This window comes from Lathamus discolor, chromosome 5, assembly GCF_037157495.1.
Source record: "Lathamus discolor isolate bLatDis1 chromosome 5, bLatDis1.hap1, whole genome shotgun sequence".
NCBI lineage: Eukaryota > Metazoa > Chordata > Aves > Psittaciformes > Psittacidae > Lathamus > Lathamus discolor.
In genome coordinates this window covers 88,968,863-88,988,179 of record NC_088888.1, presented here as the reverse complement: position 1 = coordinate 88,988,179, position 19,317 = coordinate 88,968,863, and the positions used below count along the sequence as shown (strand labels likewise).

The window sequence follows — 19,317 nt, the reverse complement described above, 5'->3', positions numbered from 1 at the left end:
CCACACTTTACATAGATCAAAAATTTTAATGGTTCCAGAAGGAGGAAAGCTATTTTTCAATTAAAATAAACACACCATTTTCAATGACTGAATGCAGTTAAGAGAAAAACTAAGTACATGGATCTTCCCACAACCTGCCTTGCAGTAAACCAGCTTGACTGTGCTAGATTTCTAGCATTATTTTTCAATGACACAGCATCCTAAAATCTGAAGTACAAGTGCTACATTATGGCCTACAGTATTAAAACTGATGCAGAGGGAAAAAAATCTCTGTATGCTTGATTGTACAATGATTTGAACAAAAAAAAATAAAATTATAATTTATAACATATACTGTATAAAATACTTCTATGCTACAATATATATTATATATATAGTATATATGTACTATTACACATAACAGATCTGATAATTATATATGTATATATACAAAAAGAGCAAAACAGAACTTTCTCTTCAGTGCTCTGTGCATTTAAAATATTTCTATCAAGTATGACAAATGTCCTTTACTGCAGTATACACATTTCCACATTTTTCTGATCTGTAAAGGTATCTCTTAACCCTAAAATTTGACAGGAATAAAAGGTAGTACATTCCCTAAAGGAAAAAAAAAAATCCATTAAAACTCACTGTCTCTTTTATTTGATATTCTGCAGCTTTAAAACTAATGAAGTTTAACAATGTAGTTAAGAGAACATAATTTTCCCTTTGACAAACACCTAGAGAAACCTCTAAATTAACCTACTGGGGGGGAAACAGAAGAAAAAGTTAATTCTTTACTGTTATTAGACAAATAATACTTTGCAGCATTATAAGCTTTTAGTAAATTAAGATAAATAATTTATCTTAATTATGATAAAGACTTCATGACTTCTTGAAACTGCGTTCAATTACTTTTCATACATTAATCAAACAGAAGGCATAAAAAATACTAGAAGACTCCATTTGCCATATACAATTATCATTCTTTGAAACTCATAAAATGTTAATTTAGACCTGACTTTTTATGCAGCACACTCTTTTTGTTCTACCTTTTTAACATACACTGAATTTTCCCTTAACTTCCTCATACTTTGAATTTCTCAGTATTTGTTAAGTAATGGTTTCCCAAGGGATATGAGAACATTCCTGACAGAAAAAACAAACAAACAAACAAACAAACAGACAAACAGAAAAAGCAACTCTACATAAATGACTTTGTGCATACAAGAAAGCTGAAGTGGAAAAGGCAGAAATACTAAATGGACAGCTGAAGTATAGCTGGGCACTACTACAGGTTCATTTATGCTAAGCCAAGTATAATGCCTGGCCATTCATAAAATTTTGCTAAGGCAGGTGAGGCAACGCTCCATGACCTCTGCAAATACACTGCTCTTTCAGGAGTTTGGTTGGCTAAGTTAGACTTGAGCTGTCTGAGTCCAAGGCCAGGTCCTCTGCTGGGAAGAGCAGTTGTGAAAAAAAAAGGTGGAAGGTTAAGGCCTGGCCCCACTTCCATAGTGAATGCTGTTTAGCTCTGGCTATAACCACTGCCTCTCTTCCTGCTGCATTGCGGCTGTGCAGCATCAGTGCCTGTGCTCTGTCTTGGACCTGCCTGTGCTGACCCTGGCTCAGCTTCATCTCAAATCTCCCTCTGCACTGCAGATTTGCTGGGTGATGGCCGAGCTGTCAATGATCCTGACCACTGGTCTTGGCCCTGATCCTGATACAGACTCACCATCCCATATCCCAACTCTTTTTTTGGTGCAGTCGTTGCTTATGCCTGCCTTATTATTGTGTCCCGCTCTTTTTCCACTTCCCTTGCAGAGCAGCAAGCCCTCACTGTTTTGTCACAGGCAATAAGGAAATACTGAATGGCTGAGAAAGACATAATAGCAGAAATGTAAAACAAAAAACAACAAGCCACATTTTTAGTTCCACCTTTCCACCTACTTTTATCAGGAACTAAGGAATTGTTTAGGGCTGATGCAGAGGACCGTAACAAAATCAAACTGTATGATCCATATCGGCTTGAACAGAATTCAAAAACAAAAGTGATCATAGGGATAGGTAAAACACATCCTCTCGTGCCATTATTAAGAGGCTAAAGCAGTGATGCCAGTGTGAAACAAGATATCTCACATTATTTAACCAGAAGCAGGTAGTTCTGGCACAAGTAGCACCCAGGATAACTACTCAACCTGAGTCACCATCACCTTTTTGACAATCTTTTGCTTGAAGGGCACTTTGTTTAGCCAAATATGAATACTGCTGAATATAAGGCACAACTAATAATATAAGGCATAATCCATAGCAAGTCCATGCCAAACAAAAGCAACAAAAAGAGGAAAAAAAAACCTGAATAACTAAAAAAAACCCCACAAAACCAAACACAAAAAAAAACCACAACAATACATCATTGAAACATACAAATTGGAAGCCATACAGAAAGATTTTATGTATATATATAAATATATATATATATATATATAGTCTTCTACATGAATGATTTCAAGAAGAACAAGGTATTCACCTAGGATTACTGTTTATATGGACAGATATCCCTGCCCATGGCAGGGGGGTTGGAACTAGATGATCTTAAGGGTCCCTTCTAACCCAAACAGTTCTACAATTCTATGACTCTATTTTTATCAATACATTACCTTCATGGGTCAAAACCAGAAGCAAGAGAGAATAAGAGTAGGATACAGATAACGACTTTTGAGTGTATCTTGAAAGACATGGATTAAGAATCCAAGAACCAATCTACCTGATTGTTTCTAAGCGCAAAAATATCCGAATGCTAAGTGGACTATAGGCATCCAAAATATAGCACAAGAAGCCCATGAATCTCAGTTAAGAGGACTTCCGTGAATTAGTATTTTGAATAGCTGTAATATGATGAATACTACCACTCAAGCTAGTAGAGTCATGTACTTCATCTTACAACCAAAGCTTTCCCCTGCCCATCTTAGATTATGCTGTAAAAGAAAGAGAATATGAGAGACTACTGAGATGGTACATTAAGGAATTATTCAACATCCACTAAAGAAACACAAAAATGAAGCATGTACACCACTCCTGAAGTCATACATACACAGAACGGGGGAGGGAGATGCAAAGCAAAATCTTGCCAGAGCCTGATAACAAGAACAGATAAAGGAAAACAAACAAACACAATGCAGCTAATATTGTCCTGAGAAAGAAATTCAATCATACAACAAAAAAAATACCCAGATCTGAGTACCGGTATTTTTAATCACTTTCCTGTGAGGCTTTGCTTGAGATAAGACCAAGGGAAAAATATTTTTGAGCTACCAAAAAAGTAAATAATTTCCATCTTCAACAGAAAAACATACCTCTCTTTCAAAACAGCTTGTTTGAAGTAATCCACGTGATGAAATTAAATGTGTGATATTCTCACAACTCTAATAGAGTGCCTTTACAAGGTTACAGCCAGGAAGAAATACAAAGCAACTCATAATTAACCTCTGGATTCATTTCATTATATGATTGTTCAGAGAGTGTAGAAAAAAATGTAAGTTTCAGTTATCTTTGTCAAGAAATGCACTCTTATCACATAACACAAGGTTTAAAACCAGTTTCTATTTCTCAGGTATCAAAAGATGTTTCTGTTGTATGTAGCTGGTTGTTACAGAGCTTAATCTGCACCCTGACAGGCAATGTTATAACCCAGAGGGCACACCAGAGTTGGTTACAGGGTGATTATACTATGAATCATCTTTGATCAGCACAAAGAGTTAGCTTGTGTTTCCCACCAGTATTTGTCGCTGTCACTTGATTGTAACATTTAGAAAATTTTGTCTCAGGCTGAATTTTGACCAATCATTAAGATTTCAGGAATAATACTCAAGCAAGAATGACCCTTAATCCAGCACCTTGAAATAATGAGGGGTTCTGCACACTCAGTCCCACAATTTTGACTTTTGAGAAAGAGATGACAATCACTGGGGATGTTAATATTACTGAAATAATTCATGTTTTAATTCAAAGCTGAAAAATCACGTTCTGTGATAGCAACATTCAACTGTTGGGTTTTCTCAGTTTCCTGTGAATTGAACCTTAACACTGTTAAGGTGAACTTTTCATGTAGGTAAAGTAAACCCAGTAACAGTTGAGTATGCTTGTTTGCCATTCACACTAGGTAGCAGAAGATAGTATTGTTCATTGCTTAAATGGGAAGACAACTCATCCAGAAAAAAAAAAAAAAAAAGTGACTCAGTTTCTTTGCCTGACTTGATCAGGCACCTGTAACTACCTTTGTTATGTGACTGACTGCTGCTACTAGGCTAGTAACAGTTCTGAAACAGGGTTCTTTCAAAACCTTTTCAATTCCTCATACCTAGGTCAGAAAATCAGAGCTGAATGGCTCTAGCCTGCTGGTTAGGGAACTGTCCCAGAACAAAAGTCACCAAAGTGTTTTCTCTGTCTCCAAAATATTGTTCAATAAATATCTTTACGGCAACAAGAACAATTCATGGAAGAAAAACAGAAGTATTACTCTGTAATATCCTATATTCCAGAGGACACTTCAACAAAAGATGGGAAATTTCAATTTGATGAAAAGTAATAAAGTCAAACTGTAATACACATCATTATGGTCATTTGGGCTCTACAACCCAAAGACAGCATCACAGAGGCCTTAGCAAGTCTGATCAGCTGCAAGGTTAAGTTATCATTATGAAAACTAATCTTTTATCTAAACATTGTGAATAGGAGAGATCTGAAGTCATCTTTGCTCTTCGAAATTCTGTGAAAGAAATCTAATATCAGTCTTTTTTAGGGTTAAAACATCTTTTACTCCTTACATATTTAAAACAAGGACCCATTATCCATTGCTATTATGATTGTCATAGCATAGCACTCTCTTTGGCTTCCCCCTGTTGAACAGATCTTTGGTCTAGAAACTGGTGTACATATGATAAATTTTGTCAACCATTTTTGTTGTTGTAAGAAAAGGACCAACAGGGACTTTGCTAAGGAACTGTCAAAAATTAAGAATCTTAACAACAATATTGGGGTTTGGTCTTAACCTCTCAATTAATATCACTCTTTCGTCACCTTTCACAACGGAAGTGCACTATCTTGTGAAGAATGCAGACGTATATGTTTAAGAAAAGACTTTCAGCTCTCAGTCTATTTTAATTATCATTTCTACCTGTTCTTTTTCTCTGTTGCAAACATGCTGTGAATCTTTGGTGCAATTGCTACTGTACTGAAGGACTGAGCCTGCTCTTCTCTGCTCTGTGACACAAAGGGTACAAACTGCAATAAGCAAGGGGCACATATTTTGTACAGGTATTGCATGTATATTGTTTCTTGAGATCTCAAAAGCCCTGTTTCTTTTGGATCTGCAGTTGTTACTTTTCCTCAGCTAAGCAGTTACATGTAATGGTGCGCAGCCCTTTGTCTATGGAGAATTCTAAACAGCTGTACAACCATTCAAGTCTTTATATTTAAGCTTTTATGACAGGCTTTTCTCCAGTTAAAACACTGTGAAATGGAATGTGTCAAGGATTTTTCTTTTTTTTCAGGCTTTTTTTTTTTAAGACCCCAAGTTAAAACCCTTTGATAATGAATTTCAAATTTTTTATCTAAACAAATTGTGTTTTATTTATAATAATTTGAAAAATATTGTTCAAAGTGGAGCTGATTACATTGTTACAGATAAGCTACTGAACATTGTCCAGCCTAATCCCCTCTTTCCTGGGCTCTGTAACTTTCACGAATGTACAATTTCTGCTTTGGATGGAATTTTAGTTTAGATTTATTTTCAAAATTACATCACTAATGATTTAACCAACCATCATTTTAGAATAGTAACAAGGAAAAATGCATCATTTTTCTGATGTTAAAAAATTACTTCTTCCCAGATATTTAAGTGCTTTAACTCTCTGATGTTATGCAAATTTACCCCTAGATCCAGAAAAAGAAATGTCCTCTGAATCTCCTGTAAAAGATGTTTTGGGTTTTTTAATGTGTCCCTGAAGAGGCATTCATATTAGTCCATACGCTAAACCTGTGCACATTGCCATTTGCACAGCTTTTAAATATTAATATCTATAATTATCTTTGAGTTCTCTGTGTATTGCTGTTTATAGAGACTTGATGACATTCTACCAGCATTAAAGCTGATCCTGCTACTCTGCCAATTGAGGGGAACACGTTACCCACAGCAGCACTGTTTGCAAGGGGGAGTAGAAGGCAGCTGGGGCTCATGAGGCATCCATGAATTCTAGCTGGGCTTTTATCAACTTAAGAGCTTTCAGCAAGACCGAATGTGCCAATAGCCTCTTGTACCAACAAAAGAAATACAGACATTTTATCTGATTGTTGAGGGAGAGCAAGATAATGTTTAACTGCTTAACATACAGTTAAATTGTACAGTAACACACTATTACCTTAACAAACTTTTCCTTCTGTCTACACAAGAAATTAAATAGAAAAATGAAAGAGAAAATCTAAGTTTTAGCTCTACTGTCCCCTGAAACACAGTCTACCTGTAACATCAGCCAATCTACTAACGGACATGGAGAACACACTACCAGCAGTATGAAAAACTAGAACTAGGTTTTGATTTTCAGCAAAACCATTATTTTAATGTAATGTAAACACATTTTGGTGAGAATGGAATATGAAATTGCTTTAAAAGTGTATGGCATTAGCAATAACAACACATGACTTGCTGAGATATTGTTACTACTTTTTGTGAGAGGAAACCACTATGTTTCTCCAATATATCTATAATTATTACAAAGTTCTTATTTTGCATTTAAAATATGTAATGAGGGAGAGGATTAAAATCTTTACTGTTAAACCAGATTAGACATTTCAGAAGCACTCTAAGCAACAGGAATGCAAGCAGACCAACAGGACTGGTGTACTGTATTTAATGTATATCAATCTTTAATATGTAATGCAAAATAGCTCCTATAGTACTGCAGAATTACAATAGTATAATCCAATTCCAGCTAACTGGACAGATTTGTCTCTTCTCCATTTGCCAAGCACTTTGCCTTATGAGCTTTAGTTACCTGGTGTGTAGCAGATGGGCTCTTTTTATTAGTTGGTAGAGAACAGCATTTTAAGCCTAAGGTGTTAATAAGCTTGGTGTTAGAACAAACTGTGTCACTTCCCTTTAACATCTCTTTTTCTGTAACTTTAATCCGAAAGGTCTTGTCAGCTTTATTCTGATTTATCACCCTGTTTTTACATTTTTACTACATTAATTTCTTTACCAAGACAGACTTTCTCTCTTATCTATACCCTTTGTTATTTCCAGGTAGATGTACTCTTCAGGAAGCTTATCAGTGCTTATCCTGTATGGAGGCAGCAGGAGGCAGTAAAAACTTGAAGAGAGAAAAACACAACTCCACGGAACTGTAGGGCTATAGGCAGCCTTCGTGTCAACAAAATGGGTGTTCACTGAAACAATGTATTACCTTACCACAGTTTGCACTAATGCAAGGAAGCTATTGAAAGAAGCAGCAAAGAAGCCAAAACAAAGTCTACCATGCTCTCTCACACTGATGCTCTGACACAACCAATATGACTCTTTACTAGGAAGAACGAAGGCTTTTAAGAACTTGCAGAAATAGTTTTATAGCAATGTGTGACTGTTATATGAAAGCTTTTACATTTACATGTAAATGGGGAAGAAATGTAAACACTAGTCTGTCAAACTTGTTAAACTGTGAAATAAAGATATTGATTACATCCTTTCATCCTTTTTTTTTTACTGATCTGTGCTTACGTGTTGTTAATTGTGGCTAGCCTACCTGTCAAAGTCAATAGCCTACCACAAACAGAGAACTCACAAGTCACACCTATGCCACATATGGCAGAAATCATATGCAAATTCCTCAAGTAGGGATAAAATCATGGAATGTGTAAAGTTGAGCATATGTGCAATTAACCCTTCATATCATATTCAGAAGAGTATGAAGCAAGGATGGCCATTAGGACACAAATAGTGGCCGTTGCTTTGCTGCTGCACAGTTTACCATCAAAACTGGAAGGAGCCAGCCAAAGTGGACAGCCCACAGGGACTGGGGATCTTTGGAAATCCAGGGAGCTTTCTAAACTTCTGAGTGCATTAAACTATCGTGCTGATTCACTCTTAGTTTACACTACTTTACTTTACTTTTGTTAAATTCTAATCGAAACCATCCAAGAAAATATTTTCTATTTCATAAATATTTTATAAAATATTTTATATTTTAATCCTCATGTTCCCTATATATACTTCAACAGTTTCCCAAAAAAACTGAATCCTGAGTTCTCATGCCTTTAGCCGACAAATCTGAAAGACTTAGCAAGAATATTTCAGCATTTCATCAGTGAAGGGTTGGGTTTTTTTTTCACTTCTCTACAATCTGAAGTAGTAATGTCTAACTACACATTTCAGGGATGGGACTTTAGATGATGGCAAAGCAGGAACAAAGAACAGATAATCATTTTAGACTGGATAAAAGGAAGAAATTCTTTACTGTGAGGGTGGTGAGGCACTGAAATGGATTGCCCAGGGAGGTTGTGAATGCTCCATCCCTGGCGGTGCTCAAGGCCAGGTTGGACAAAGCCTTGGGTAACATGGTTTAGTGTGAGGTGTCCCCGCCCATGGCAGCGGGGTTGGAACTAGATGATCTTGAGGTCCTTTCCAACCCTAACTATTCTATGATTCTATTGATTACAGGCAGGGCTCATAATTATTTTAGAGTTGCTCAGCAATGTGTTTTCAAAAATTATTTTCTCACTTGTACATACATACCTTTATCAAAAGGGCTGCAAAGGCTTAAGGTTTCTTTTTCAAATATTTGCATTGGATTTATTTATTCTTGTTTAAATATTATTAAATTGAAATTATTTTTGTTTATTCATCTCATTCACTTTTGAGAAAAATCCAGTTTTTCACACTGGAAAAAATGAAGATGACCTTTTCCATGGAATATATTAGCAATGCCATGCTTAAAAACTTATATTTGTTGTGAAAGTGACCTTTGTGTCAAGGAAGTGCTTTTTTCTACCATCTATTAAAAATGGCTGCAGGAGGCCTATGGGAAACAGTAATTCAAGGAGATGGACAGAAAAAGACTTTACGTAGAACATGCCAAACTAATGCCAAATTTAACAAAAAACAAAAGACTTTGAAGTGCGCTATCGCAGTAGTACTCTCCACTTCAAGAGACCAATGAACATCCAGTTCTGGCTGCTGAACGGAAACATGGTCTTTCCTGTATTAGCGCATACTCTTCTGCCAGGCATTCCTGAGAACAGAAGTCAGATGCCTGATTCAAATACAGGGGGAAAAAGAGCTGAATTTAAAGCAAACTGTCAGAAAGTTTGAAAGTACCAGTAATGTTTGTTAAGACAGAAAAAAAAAATGGTACAAATTTTGTAAAGGAATTCGGTTAGTGAACTGTTTCTGCACTCCAGTGGTTGACCCCTGCCAGCAACTAAGCACCGACCAACTCTTCACTCATTTCACCCCTCCCCAGCAAGATAGGGGAGAGTACTGGAATAGAAAAAATAAGTAAGAAACTTGGTCAGGACTAGACCAGAAATGACTATGATTAATTTAACTGAAAAAAAACCAAAGAAAATAATACAAAAAACATTTTAAGTGTTTAGGTGGTTTTGAACTTTCATACACTGAAACGTGGATTCAACTTTTAATCTATTCCATAGGTACAACAGAGTATTATCCAAGCAGGTGGTGTTGCTTTATGGTATATTTTTAATCTTAACACAAGTGCTTATCATTTATGACAACGGAGTTTATTTTAGCCTCTGCTAATTCTGTACCACAGATGCATTTTCAGACCTCTGAAAACAAGGCCTCATAGAAGTGAGAAAGAAACACAGCTTCTCAGTATGAAACTTCCGATGCAACTTCAAAACTTGAAGGAAAAGCTGACATGGCAACAAAAAGTAGCATCCTGAATAATATATTCCACATGAAATGTCGGCTTAGAGAAACCATACTGTTTTGCTCTTGTTAATTTGATAATTCACTGACTTTATAGCTCCTCTAGCAGAGACACCGATCATCAGAGTTCAGATCAAAAGAATTAAACTAGGGAAGATATGCTGCATACATTTTTCATACAGCTCTTTTGCTTATGCAAGAGAACTTCTTTCACGTTAGGTGCCTGTAGCAGAAAATATCGTGACAGTGAGGTAACAGAAATCAAACAAGAGGTTGTATGAGCAGAATAATATGGACTTTTAGATATAATTATTTCCTGTTAGATTAAAATTTTAGAATTAAACATTTTTATTGCTATCATATCTATTAAAACTTATATTACTTTGCTATATGACAAAACAATCTTATCACTCTTACCTGAGTTCAGTGAGCTTGTATGATAGAAGGATTTATACAAGCCAGACCACTTACAGACCCTTCTTGTTCTAGCATGCTGACATGCTAACAGAAAACTTAGCCATGTATCTGGGGATTTTTCTGGACTGTTCTGTTACTTCTTCTTTTTTTTAATTGTAGTTGAGTAACCATTTTTTTTTTGTTTTCTAAAGAACAACCTGTTCTATCAGTTTCAGTGGAAGACATATTGTGTTGCATAATCTCCTCCCCCTAAATAAGAAACCTGTTCTTTTTTCAAAATGTAAGCCAATGTATTTATTTCCATTTTAGTTCTTTTTGGGGTGGTTTTTTTTTTTTTTTGTTCCCATTCCAAAAATATTTCAAGCTTTTCAATGCACATTACTGATACATTGGTACATTGTCCAAGTGTTGTGCTAATTTTTTACTTCCCTTTTTCCAAGTGAAGAAGGAGTAGTGGATTCAAACTGGCCTGATGCTGATAAATTAGCTGTCACCTGACAAACTCCCCTGTTTCAAACATATCTGATGCTGGCACTCCTCAGAAGTGCTGCAGGAATAGATGCACTCCGGTCTGACAAGCTAACATCTGATAGTGATATGCTATGCCAACACAGTAGAAATTATTTTCAAAGTGTTTCACAGTGTAAAGAACAAATTCTGAAGAATGAAAATAGTCCAAGACCTTCTATCAGGTCATTAATATATTCTCCCACAATATGGATTTAGAAAACAACAGGATCTGAATACTCATACTCAACATGCATAAACTATGCAGCTACTGTTAAATCAGCTGCTGTGGAAAGTGGAAATCTCCTTGCATGAGTCTCTGCCTCTTCTAAAGGACTTGACAGTGAGGGTATCTATATTCTACAGCACACCTACACTTCATAGACCAGTGTCATAGTTCTTTCTTTAATTAAAATTGCTTTAATGTTTCTTATGTTCCAGAAGTCTGAATTCATCCACCCACAAGTTCTGAATGCCTTCATAATTTACACACATTATTTGAATCTACTGATACTTCATTTTGCTCACCTATTTATTGTCCACATCTGTATTTTTAATTGAGCTGTGCATTGGAGTTAAGCCAGTGAAGCTATATAAAACTACTAAGGTTTATATTTAAATTTCATATGAACAGCTAATTTATACAGAATTGCAACTGCTAAAAGCAGGTTGCTTATTCTTAACTCTTTGACTTTGAAAGTAACAGAATTCAATGTCAATTTAGCCTACAGTATGAACATTCACTTTGGATAATCAATAATGTTCCATAACTGTATATGAAAATTATTTAATGGCAGCTTCAGCTTCATAGCTGGATAACAATTCATTTTAACCATTCATAATTCAATCAGATTTCATCCTGGTTTACATAGCTTAATAGAAGCTTTGTTCTGGTTATTTTACAAATTATATATGCAAATGAGGTATTAAATAATTGATGGAGCAAATTGTTTTGCTTGTCGCTACAAGTGATGCTTTTCTTCACAAATATATTTAGGCAGTAGTTCTCTTCACAGCAAGATTTTTGCATAGTATTTTAAAAGATATTTAAACTCCTGCAGTGATGAAGGCTTATTTAGAAACACCAAGTATAATTTGCTAACCTGATTTATGAAGCAATTTATACAATCTAGTAAAATAGCACTGCAGAATTACATTGCAAAGGGATACTCATCTTCTGTGAAGACCCTATATTTTTTAACACTTGGACAACTCCATATTATTACATTCTATGGTAGGACAAAGTATATTAGGGTAATTATCCCTCCTGTTTTAGGACAGCTTCATAAAACTGTTAGACGTTAAAGCTGCATTATTCTTTTCCTACTGCCAAATTTCATTCTTTAATACTCAGTAAAAGGGGAAATAGAGTCATTAATCTCTTATTAGACACAGTTTAAATGGTGTAATGTAATCCTATATGTATTTCTATAGTTGTGTGCATATATATGTAAGTATATATATGTATGCATGTATATGCATATATAACAAGGATACTTTTAATCGTAAAGATTCTAGAATCCATTCTTTAACCCAACCTATTGTATTAAAGAGTCAATATTTAAAATATTACTTCCCTCTTTTTTATCTTTATTTGAACATTTAACATATGATCAGTCTTGCCGTAAAAACACTTTGTGAAATAAAATTACACCAACAAAATATAAGTTATTTAAGCATTGTGTCTTCTACCCTTGTAATTAATACATCAGTAAGTTATAAATGGTCCTTTCTCTTGTTTGTGGAAATGTACACTATAAATGCAAACTTGAAAAAGGCTTTCCTTTTGAAGCTGTGAGATTTGATAGAATGAAAACTAGCTTTAATGACTGAAAGGGATGAAGAGTTTATAATACTGTCTAGGCATTTAGCAAGTTTCTGATTGGGCACTTACAAATGAGAATCCTTTCAGTGCCTGTAAATTAATTTAATAATGTACAGCACTCAGGCACAGAGTAACTTCCACTGAGAACACTGAGGTCTTCAGAGAAAATTCTTATAGAAACTAATGGGAAAGAGACACCTCCATACTGAGTTTCTCACAACAGTCTTGTGGTTCTGCTTCCTCTGAGGAAATCTTAATCTTAAATGTAGGCATTTCAAATCTTTTTCTTGGTTTCAGGCAAAAGGTCTCTGTTTTCCTTGTGAGAGAAGGGGTTTATCTGCTCCTAAACACAGAAGATGCTGAACAGGTGCTCACTAAAAGTCAGTAAAGAGCTACAGATGAATCCTGCCACTTTTCATCCTTGTGTTGTAATGTTTTATGAAGAGCCAAGGAACTGAAGTTTTTAAAAGACAGTGGTATTTTTAAAAGGAAATCCTAAGATTCACAATTAGGAGTTTATCTTTTTAAAGGACATGAAGGAGACAATGCTATAAAAAAAAATGATTGTGTGCCTTCCTCACAAATAATTAGTAAAGTACGCCTCTTGACATGCTGTCCTTACTTCCTTGTTCTTTGTTGGGCTTTTTTTTCAGAACCAACAGCAAACTGATCACCTGCATGTCAGAAAAGGGCAAATAACCACCAAATTCATGTTCAAAAAACTTCCATGTGTCCCAGAAGAAAAGCAAGCCTGAAAGCTGCCAACATTTTCATATTCACTTGTTTTAGCTGTCAGTGAGATCAAGCAAAGAGATAGATTTATATTTATTTTTCCAGTGCTTTTAAATTCATGCTTGCTTGAAGGGGCACAGGAATTTCAGCAGACAAAATCTACTTGCCAGTGGGATATGTATGTTTTATTTCTACGGTATTTTTATTTCTAAGGTATTTCTAAGATTTTTTTTTTTTTTTTTTGTAAATATAGTGTCTTGCAATATTGAAAATATTCACAGTGAAAAACAGAATGCATATTCAGAGCTCTTAAGTACACAAGATCCAAACCATAGGATCTTTAGATACACAATCACCTATAATTACTTGGTTGGCTTACTTTGCAGTCAGAAAATGGTGCTATTAAGTGCACCTATTTAGTCCAATATTGTCCTTCTTAGTGAAACACTCTTTCATTAAGTGAAGAGCAAAACTCTTACTAATCATCACTTTGCTTCTATGAAAGTAAATTTAACAGTAGCCAATTGTCAAGATGAAATTGGCAATTTATACAAAATGTGAGGAACATATTCATAACAACAGAATTCCAACCTAAAATTTTGCAATGAACATATATTTAACTTTACATTGTGATGTACTAAGCCATTTTTGCCAGAGTTACCCAATAACAAAATAAGTAATGACTGTTGTCACTCTTTCTTTCACAGAAATAGCAATATAATCCTGTTTTGGTATTAACCACTATATTTCAACAGCATGTGCCATTAATTCACCTTTATGTGCTGAAACTAGTCAATACATAGTCTGCAAACTCACTTGTTCTTTGGCTCTACATGGCAAAACCCATTGTCTTAAAATAGCTCTTTTTATCATCTTCAGGGCAAAGAATGGTTTAGATAAACACTATAGCTAAGCTCTTAGAGGATACATTAATCTTATGCTTAAGTCACATTCTTCTTTATGTGTATTTTCTGGTATTTTATGTGTTTTTTAATTAACGCGTTTTTCTGGTATTCTGAAATACATTTACAAATAATACTACAGAAACCTGAAATTGCTTTAATGAAGTTTAAGAGGTTTTTGTTCAGTGACTATCTAAAGATCTTTCACCTTGTAAAACACAGTAGATCACACACTGAACATTTCACAAAATAGGGTTAACTCACTCAATATTCACTAATTACTATGAACTGTTAACATGGTGCAATGTGAATGCTGTATTTTTTAAAGAATCAGTCTTCATCTGTTAATTTGTTGCTATTCCAGAATGTGAAATGCAGTTTGCTGTGTTGTGTGACTTGACCCACTATTCATACAGCATTTTGACAAGAGCAGACTTGGGCCATCAGCTCTCCAAGACATGTCATTTCACTGCTGCCTTCCCCTCCTAGCATTATTGCACTGGCAGATTAGCACACACCACATAAACCTCATAAACATTTCCATTTTTCACTTTATGTGATGTCTCTCACCTCATTGAACTTCACTGGCATTTACTGTGAGCTTCTGGCATTCCTGTGCTCTGTCCTCCTGGTGAGGAGGCCTGGAAGTGGGAGGCTGCCCTGCAATGGCAGCAATAGGGCCAGGGACATTATGGGCTGCTGAGGCAGTCCATTCTCCTAACCCTGCTCTGCCCCTGGGCTGCAGTGGGCCACACAGGGCCCAGAGATTCACAGAGGCACTGAGCAGCAAGTCTGCAGTTATGGCCCTGCCTTCCTAATATTCTGTAAACTGGTGTCCTGAAAAGATCAAGACCTGTACTAATCATTATCCTTTGCACGTGGAATGACCAGCAGTAACTGCTCAGTGTGTATCAGTGGCTAGACTTGGAAAGATAAACTACAAGGGTCTCCTACTTGCCTAGAAAAACCCTTTATAACAACTGTAGCTGTTTAATGATGGTCTGTCCTCATGGCCCACTTCATTAGGGTTCTCCTTCGTTTGGATGTACATGACGTTCCCTGAACAATCTCTTTACTGTAGAGGTAATGCCTTGATGTTTAGAGGTAATAACCACCCTCTGATGAGAGCTGCTGGGCAGGAATATTGCCATGAAAACATATTCATAGAAGAGCCAGTAATCAAAACAGTTTTTTTTCTCATCAGTTACAATGCAAACTATAGTCATAGTAGGTTTAGAAGAAGGCCACAACCATTAGAGACACAGAGTCTGAAGACTTATTCCATGTTAGAATGAGAGTGGTGATCCCAAAATGGATCAAGTAACATCCTTTGGGAATATACCATATATATCAGAATGACTTAGTAAGGGAACAAAAGTGAGTAGACTGAGCCTGCCACTAAACAGATGGACACCAAAACAGATGTAATTGGATTTGCTTCCACTAAGCAGATTCATAAGCTAAAACTCTCTCCTTGCTCCTCAGAGAGATCAGCTTCAAACAACTAAGGGGAAATATGCTTAGCACTGGATTTGGCCAGCGCTTGTGGCAGCTCAAGCACTAATGAGGACCAGCTGTTAAAAAACAACCATCAGAACTGTCTGCCCATTTACCTTTTCCCAGTTTAATGTTCCAAAACTTTGCCAAGTGCAAAGTTTGGATGAACCAGGACTGTATTTTAGTTCAATTATCTGTCCCATCCTTTTCCCATTTCCTTGCATAAATTAATCATGATTCAACAGCATCCTGTCCACTGCTAAAGGGTACTGGCTGGCAGGAGTATTTTGGCAACCAAATAACTTGGTGTTTCCTCCAGCTGTACTGAAGAAGAAAAAAAAAAAAAAAGAAACCAAATAAAAACCTGTTCTTTCCCTGTGGAGTGATACAATATGACAAACTATTTTTCCCATAGTAAATCTACCACGGCACCTATATCCCAAAGCCATGCTTTGCTACCTGGAGGACAGCAGAGCTGTTGAAAGAAACCATCTGAAAATCCAGGCAAGTCCAAGAAGAGAGGAGTAAGATAAAACTGTACAACTAAAATACTGTTCTGCATTCCACAAGGAATTATCACTACACTGGTAACACTTTCTGCCTAAATCCTAACAGAGTTGTGCCACTGTGAAATACTTTCTGCAGCTGTTCTCAGGTTGTACTTGGAAGAGCTGTGAGAAACTTGCAGGTCTTGGGGTTTGCAGGGCATGCCCTCACAGCATTTGTCATGCTGGTATTTGCATTCCATCTGACAAAATGCAAAAGTAAGCCTTCTGGTTTATAGTGAGAAAATATTAAAAATATCTAACGTAAAAGAATGGGGAGAGGTGTTAGTCTTCAATTTCCATTTTTAGAAATTTGCTAATTGGCATCAGATGGTAATATCCATTCTTATCAGTTCTCTGAAGTTGAATTCCTGATTATTTTTTCTATCTACACAATTACTAGCAAGAAAAATTGTTCAATACTGAAGGCTTATGTGAGAAAGGGAAGCAAAATACATTTGTTTGTATTGTAATCCTAGCATTTTTATATGCTTCATATATGTGAAAGTAATGGCAATAACAATAATGCACTTCTTAAGATTTATGTTGAAACGTCAGGCACAATTAATAAAGCTTTGCAAGTCAAAACACAAAGAAAAAAACTACAAAAGACATTACATTTAAAGTAAACAGCAGACTGTCTTTTAATAATTGCTTCAAAAGCCTGTCCTACTTCCACTTTCTGTAATTAAATGTGGTGCCTGATAGCATGTGCTCTGACAGTGTAAGCAAGAGATCGTACACCTCCCAGAAGTAACTTATAAATAATTAAACCATCAGCCATTCAGATTCAAACACCAAAGAGATGGATCACCTTTTTCTGCTACACCTTGAATAAAAAGTTCCCTTTGAGTTCCACACCATCAATGTGCAATATTCAAAGCAGAAAATTGTCATGCCTCTTTTTTTCCAGTGAGCAAACCAAAACACTCACTTTGCATTAAACAGCGCACTGCAGAAACACAGAGACCAAATCATATTCCCTAGACATGAGCCTTCAAGACACTCATTCTCTCTGTATTTGCAGAACAGCACACAATGAGGCAAACACAGCCCAGGTTTTAGTCCACCGAGTTCAGTGTCATTAAATGAAGAATTAATTTATTCAAATACATTTTAGTCATTATACAAGCACTTCTAATGAGTTGTAAGTGAACACTGGCTTACCCTCTGGTTTTTCTGGGGGTAAGGGACTCTCTGTTTTCCAAAATATAAAATTATCTTCTTATTTTTCTTGTTTCAAGACTGGCCTTATTAATGGAGTAAGAACTCTCAGGATACTACTGAGATTGCCAGTTGTTTAGGGAAAATGATGCTCAAAAAAAAAAAAAAAACAAACAGCCTCATAGTCCCATAGACAGCATCTTGATTTTACCCTTACACTATACATGGGGGAAAAAGGTGTACAGGGACTGAACAGATGTCATTCCAGAATGCACTAAACATGCAGTGAAGGGAAGAAGATGCTGGAAATTACAGCAATTTTAGCCCCTGATGTGCTGTATTATAGGACTGGAAAGAGGCAGTCACCAGGATACAGTGTGGCAAGGAGGGTAAGGAATTAAGAGCTACGATATTAATTGAGGGGAAGAAAAGAATCATAGAATATAAACAGATCCAGAAAATGCTAAGACACCTTTACTGCCACCAGTACTGCACTGATAAAGTCAGTATGTCACTGTTCTGCCTTGATTTCCTAACCTGCCTTGCATCTTTGAATTTCAAACACCCCACTATGTAGAATGTGGGTGTTTTTCTACATACCCAAATAGTTCAGACATTACAACACCATATTTTGCTTTATACACCCTCAGTATTACTGGTGGAGTTCTAATTCAGGGACAACTGAAAGCATAATAACCATTTTATGGCCATGGGTTCCCAACACCTCTCTGATTTGTATATTTAATAGGACTCCAGAAGATATATGCAGTCACTAAAGATAACAGTATGAACAACTTACAGACAGAATTTTTATGGTTACTGTCTTTGCTGGGCAACATCTTGACTCCTCTTGATTTCAGTTCAATTGCTTTTTTCACTGAGAAAACAAGGAAACAAAAAGAAAATAATTCATTATTAAAACTTCTAAAAAGGACATACAACAGCCAAATCATACATGACAGTAATACAAAGCTAGACAGGAATCCTACAGACTGATGGAAATAACTATAGTTTCTGTGACAATTCAAACACATTTTTACAAAAATACAATCATTTATCATGTTTCAGGATGTCCTTTTAAAACAGACATTATCTTTGCAGTATTTCAAATTCAAATTTCCTTAGGGTCAAAGAAAAGAAAAAAACCTTTCCTCATTACGTGTATGGATTTCCCGTATTTGTGCTGCATACTGCAAAATCTTACACATTTTTTAAATTTATTTCTTAAATATTTTACATTATCTACACAAATCAGAGGACCACAACATTTAAATTCAATTTTCACAACTGCTCATTTCACTCTTAATAGTAGACATGGTTTTAGCTCAGTTTTCTAAGATTAAGGTTATAGTATTATACTATGCTACTATGCTACTATGAATCTACAGGGCAATTTCAACAGAATTAGAAAGAGAATAAATGCTTTCAAATGGGAAAAAGTTCTGTGAGAGAGAACAGATGCATCAGAGGTTTAAAATCTGTTTTTCTCTGTTTAGCCAGCTGAATGGCTGATAAACTCCCAGACTATCCCTACTAAGTAGCTAGGGCACCATAGGAGGGATAAGGAGCAAGGTAGGAAAAGACATGAGAAGAAAGTAGAGCAGTTATACATTAAGGAACGTATCGGGTAGATTTTTAATTGCAATGGTGGGAGAAAAGGGTGAAAATATAGGATACATTCATAGGAAATCTATTAGTTCTGTGGCTTTGGAACAACTTGATCAACTGAAAAAAATCAGATGCAGAAAATAATCGTGAAACAAGTCTGGACAATTCAAAACTATTGTGCAAATAAACAATAATAAC

General features: G+C 35.8%; 1 protein-coding gene across 1 annotated transcript in view; it reads right to left on the bottom strand.

The window, feature by feature from the left end:
- The window catches only part of CSMD1 (CUB and Sushi multiple domains 1), a 1,149,005-nt gene that overhangs the window by 411,267 nt on the left and 718,421 nt on the right, over positions 1 to 19,317 (bottom strand). Inside the window, exon 7 of the mRNA XM_065681530.1 lies at positions 18,311 to 18,388. Within this exon, the coding sequence (XP_065537602.1) occupies positions 18,311 to 18,388 (78 nt within the window). The remainder of the gene's footprint in view (positions 1 to 18,310; positions 18,389 to 19,317) is intronic.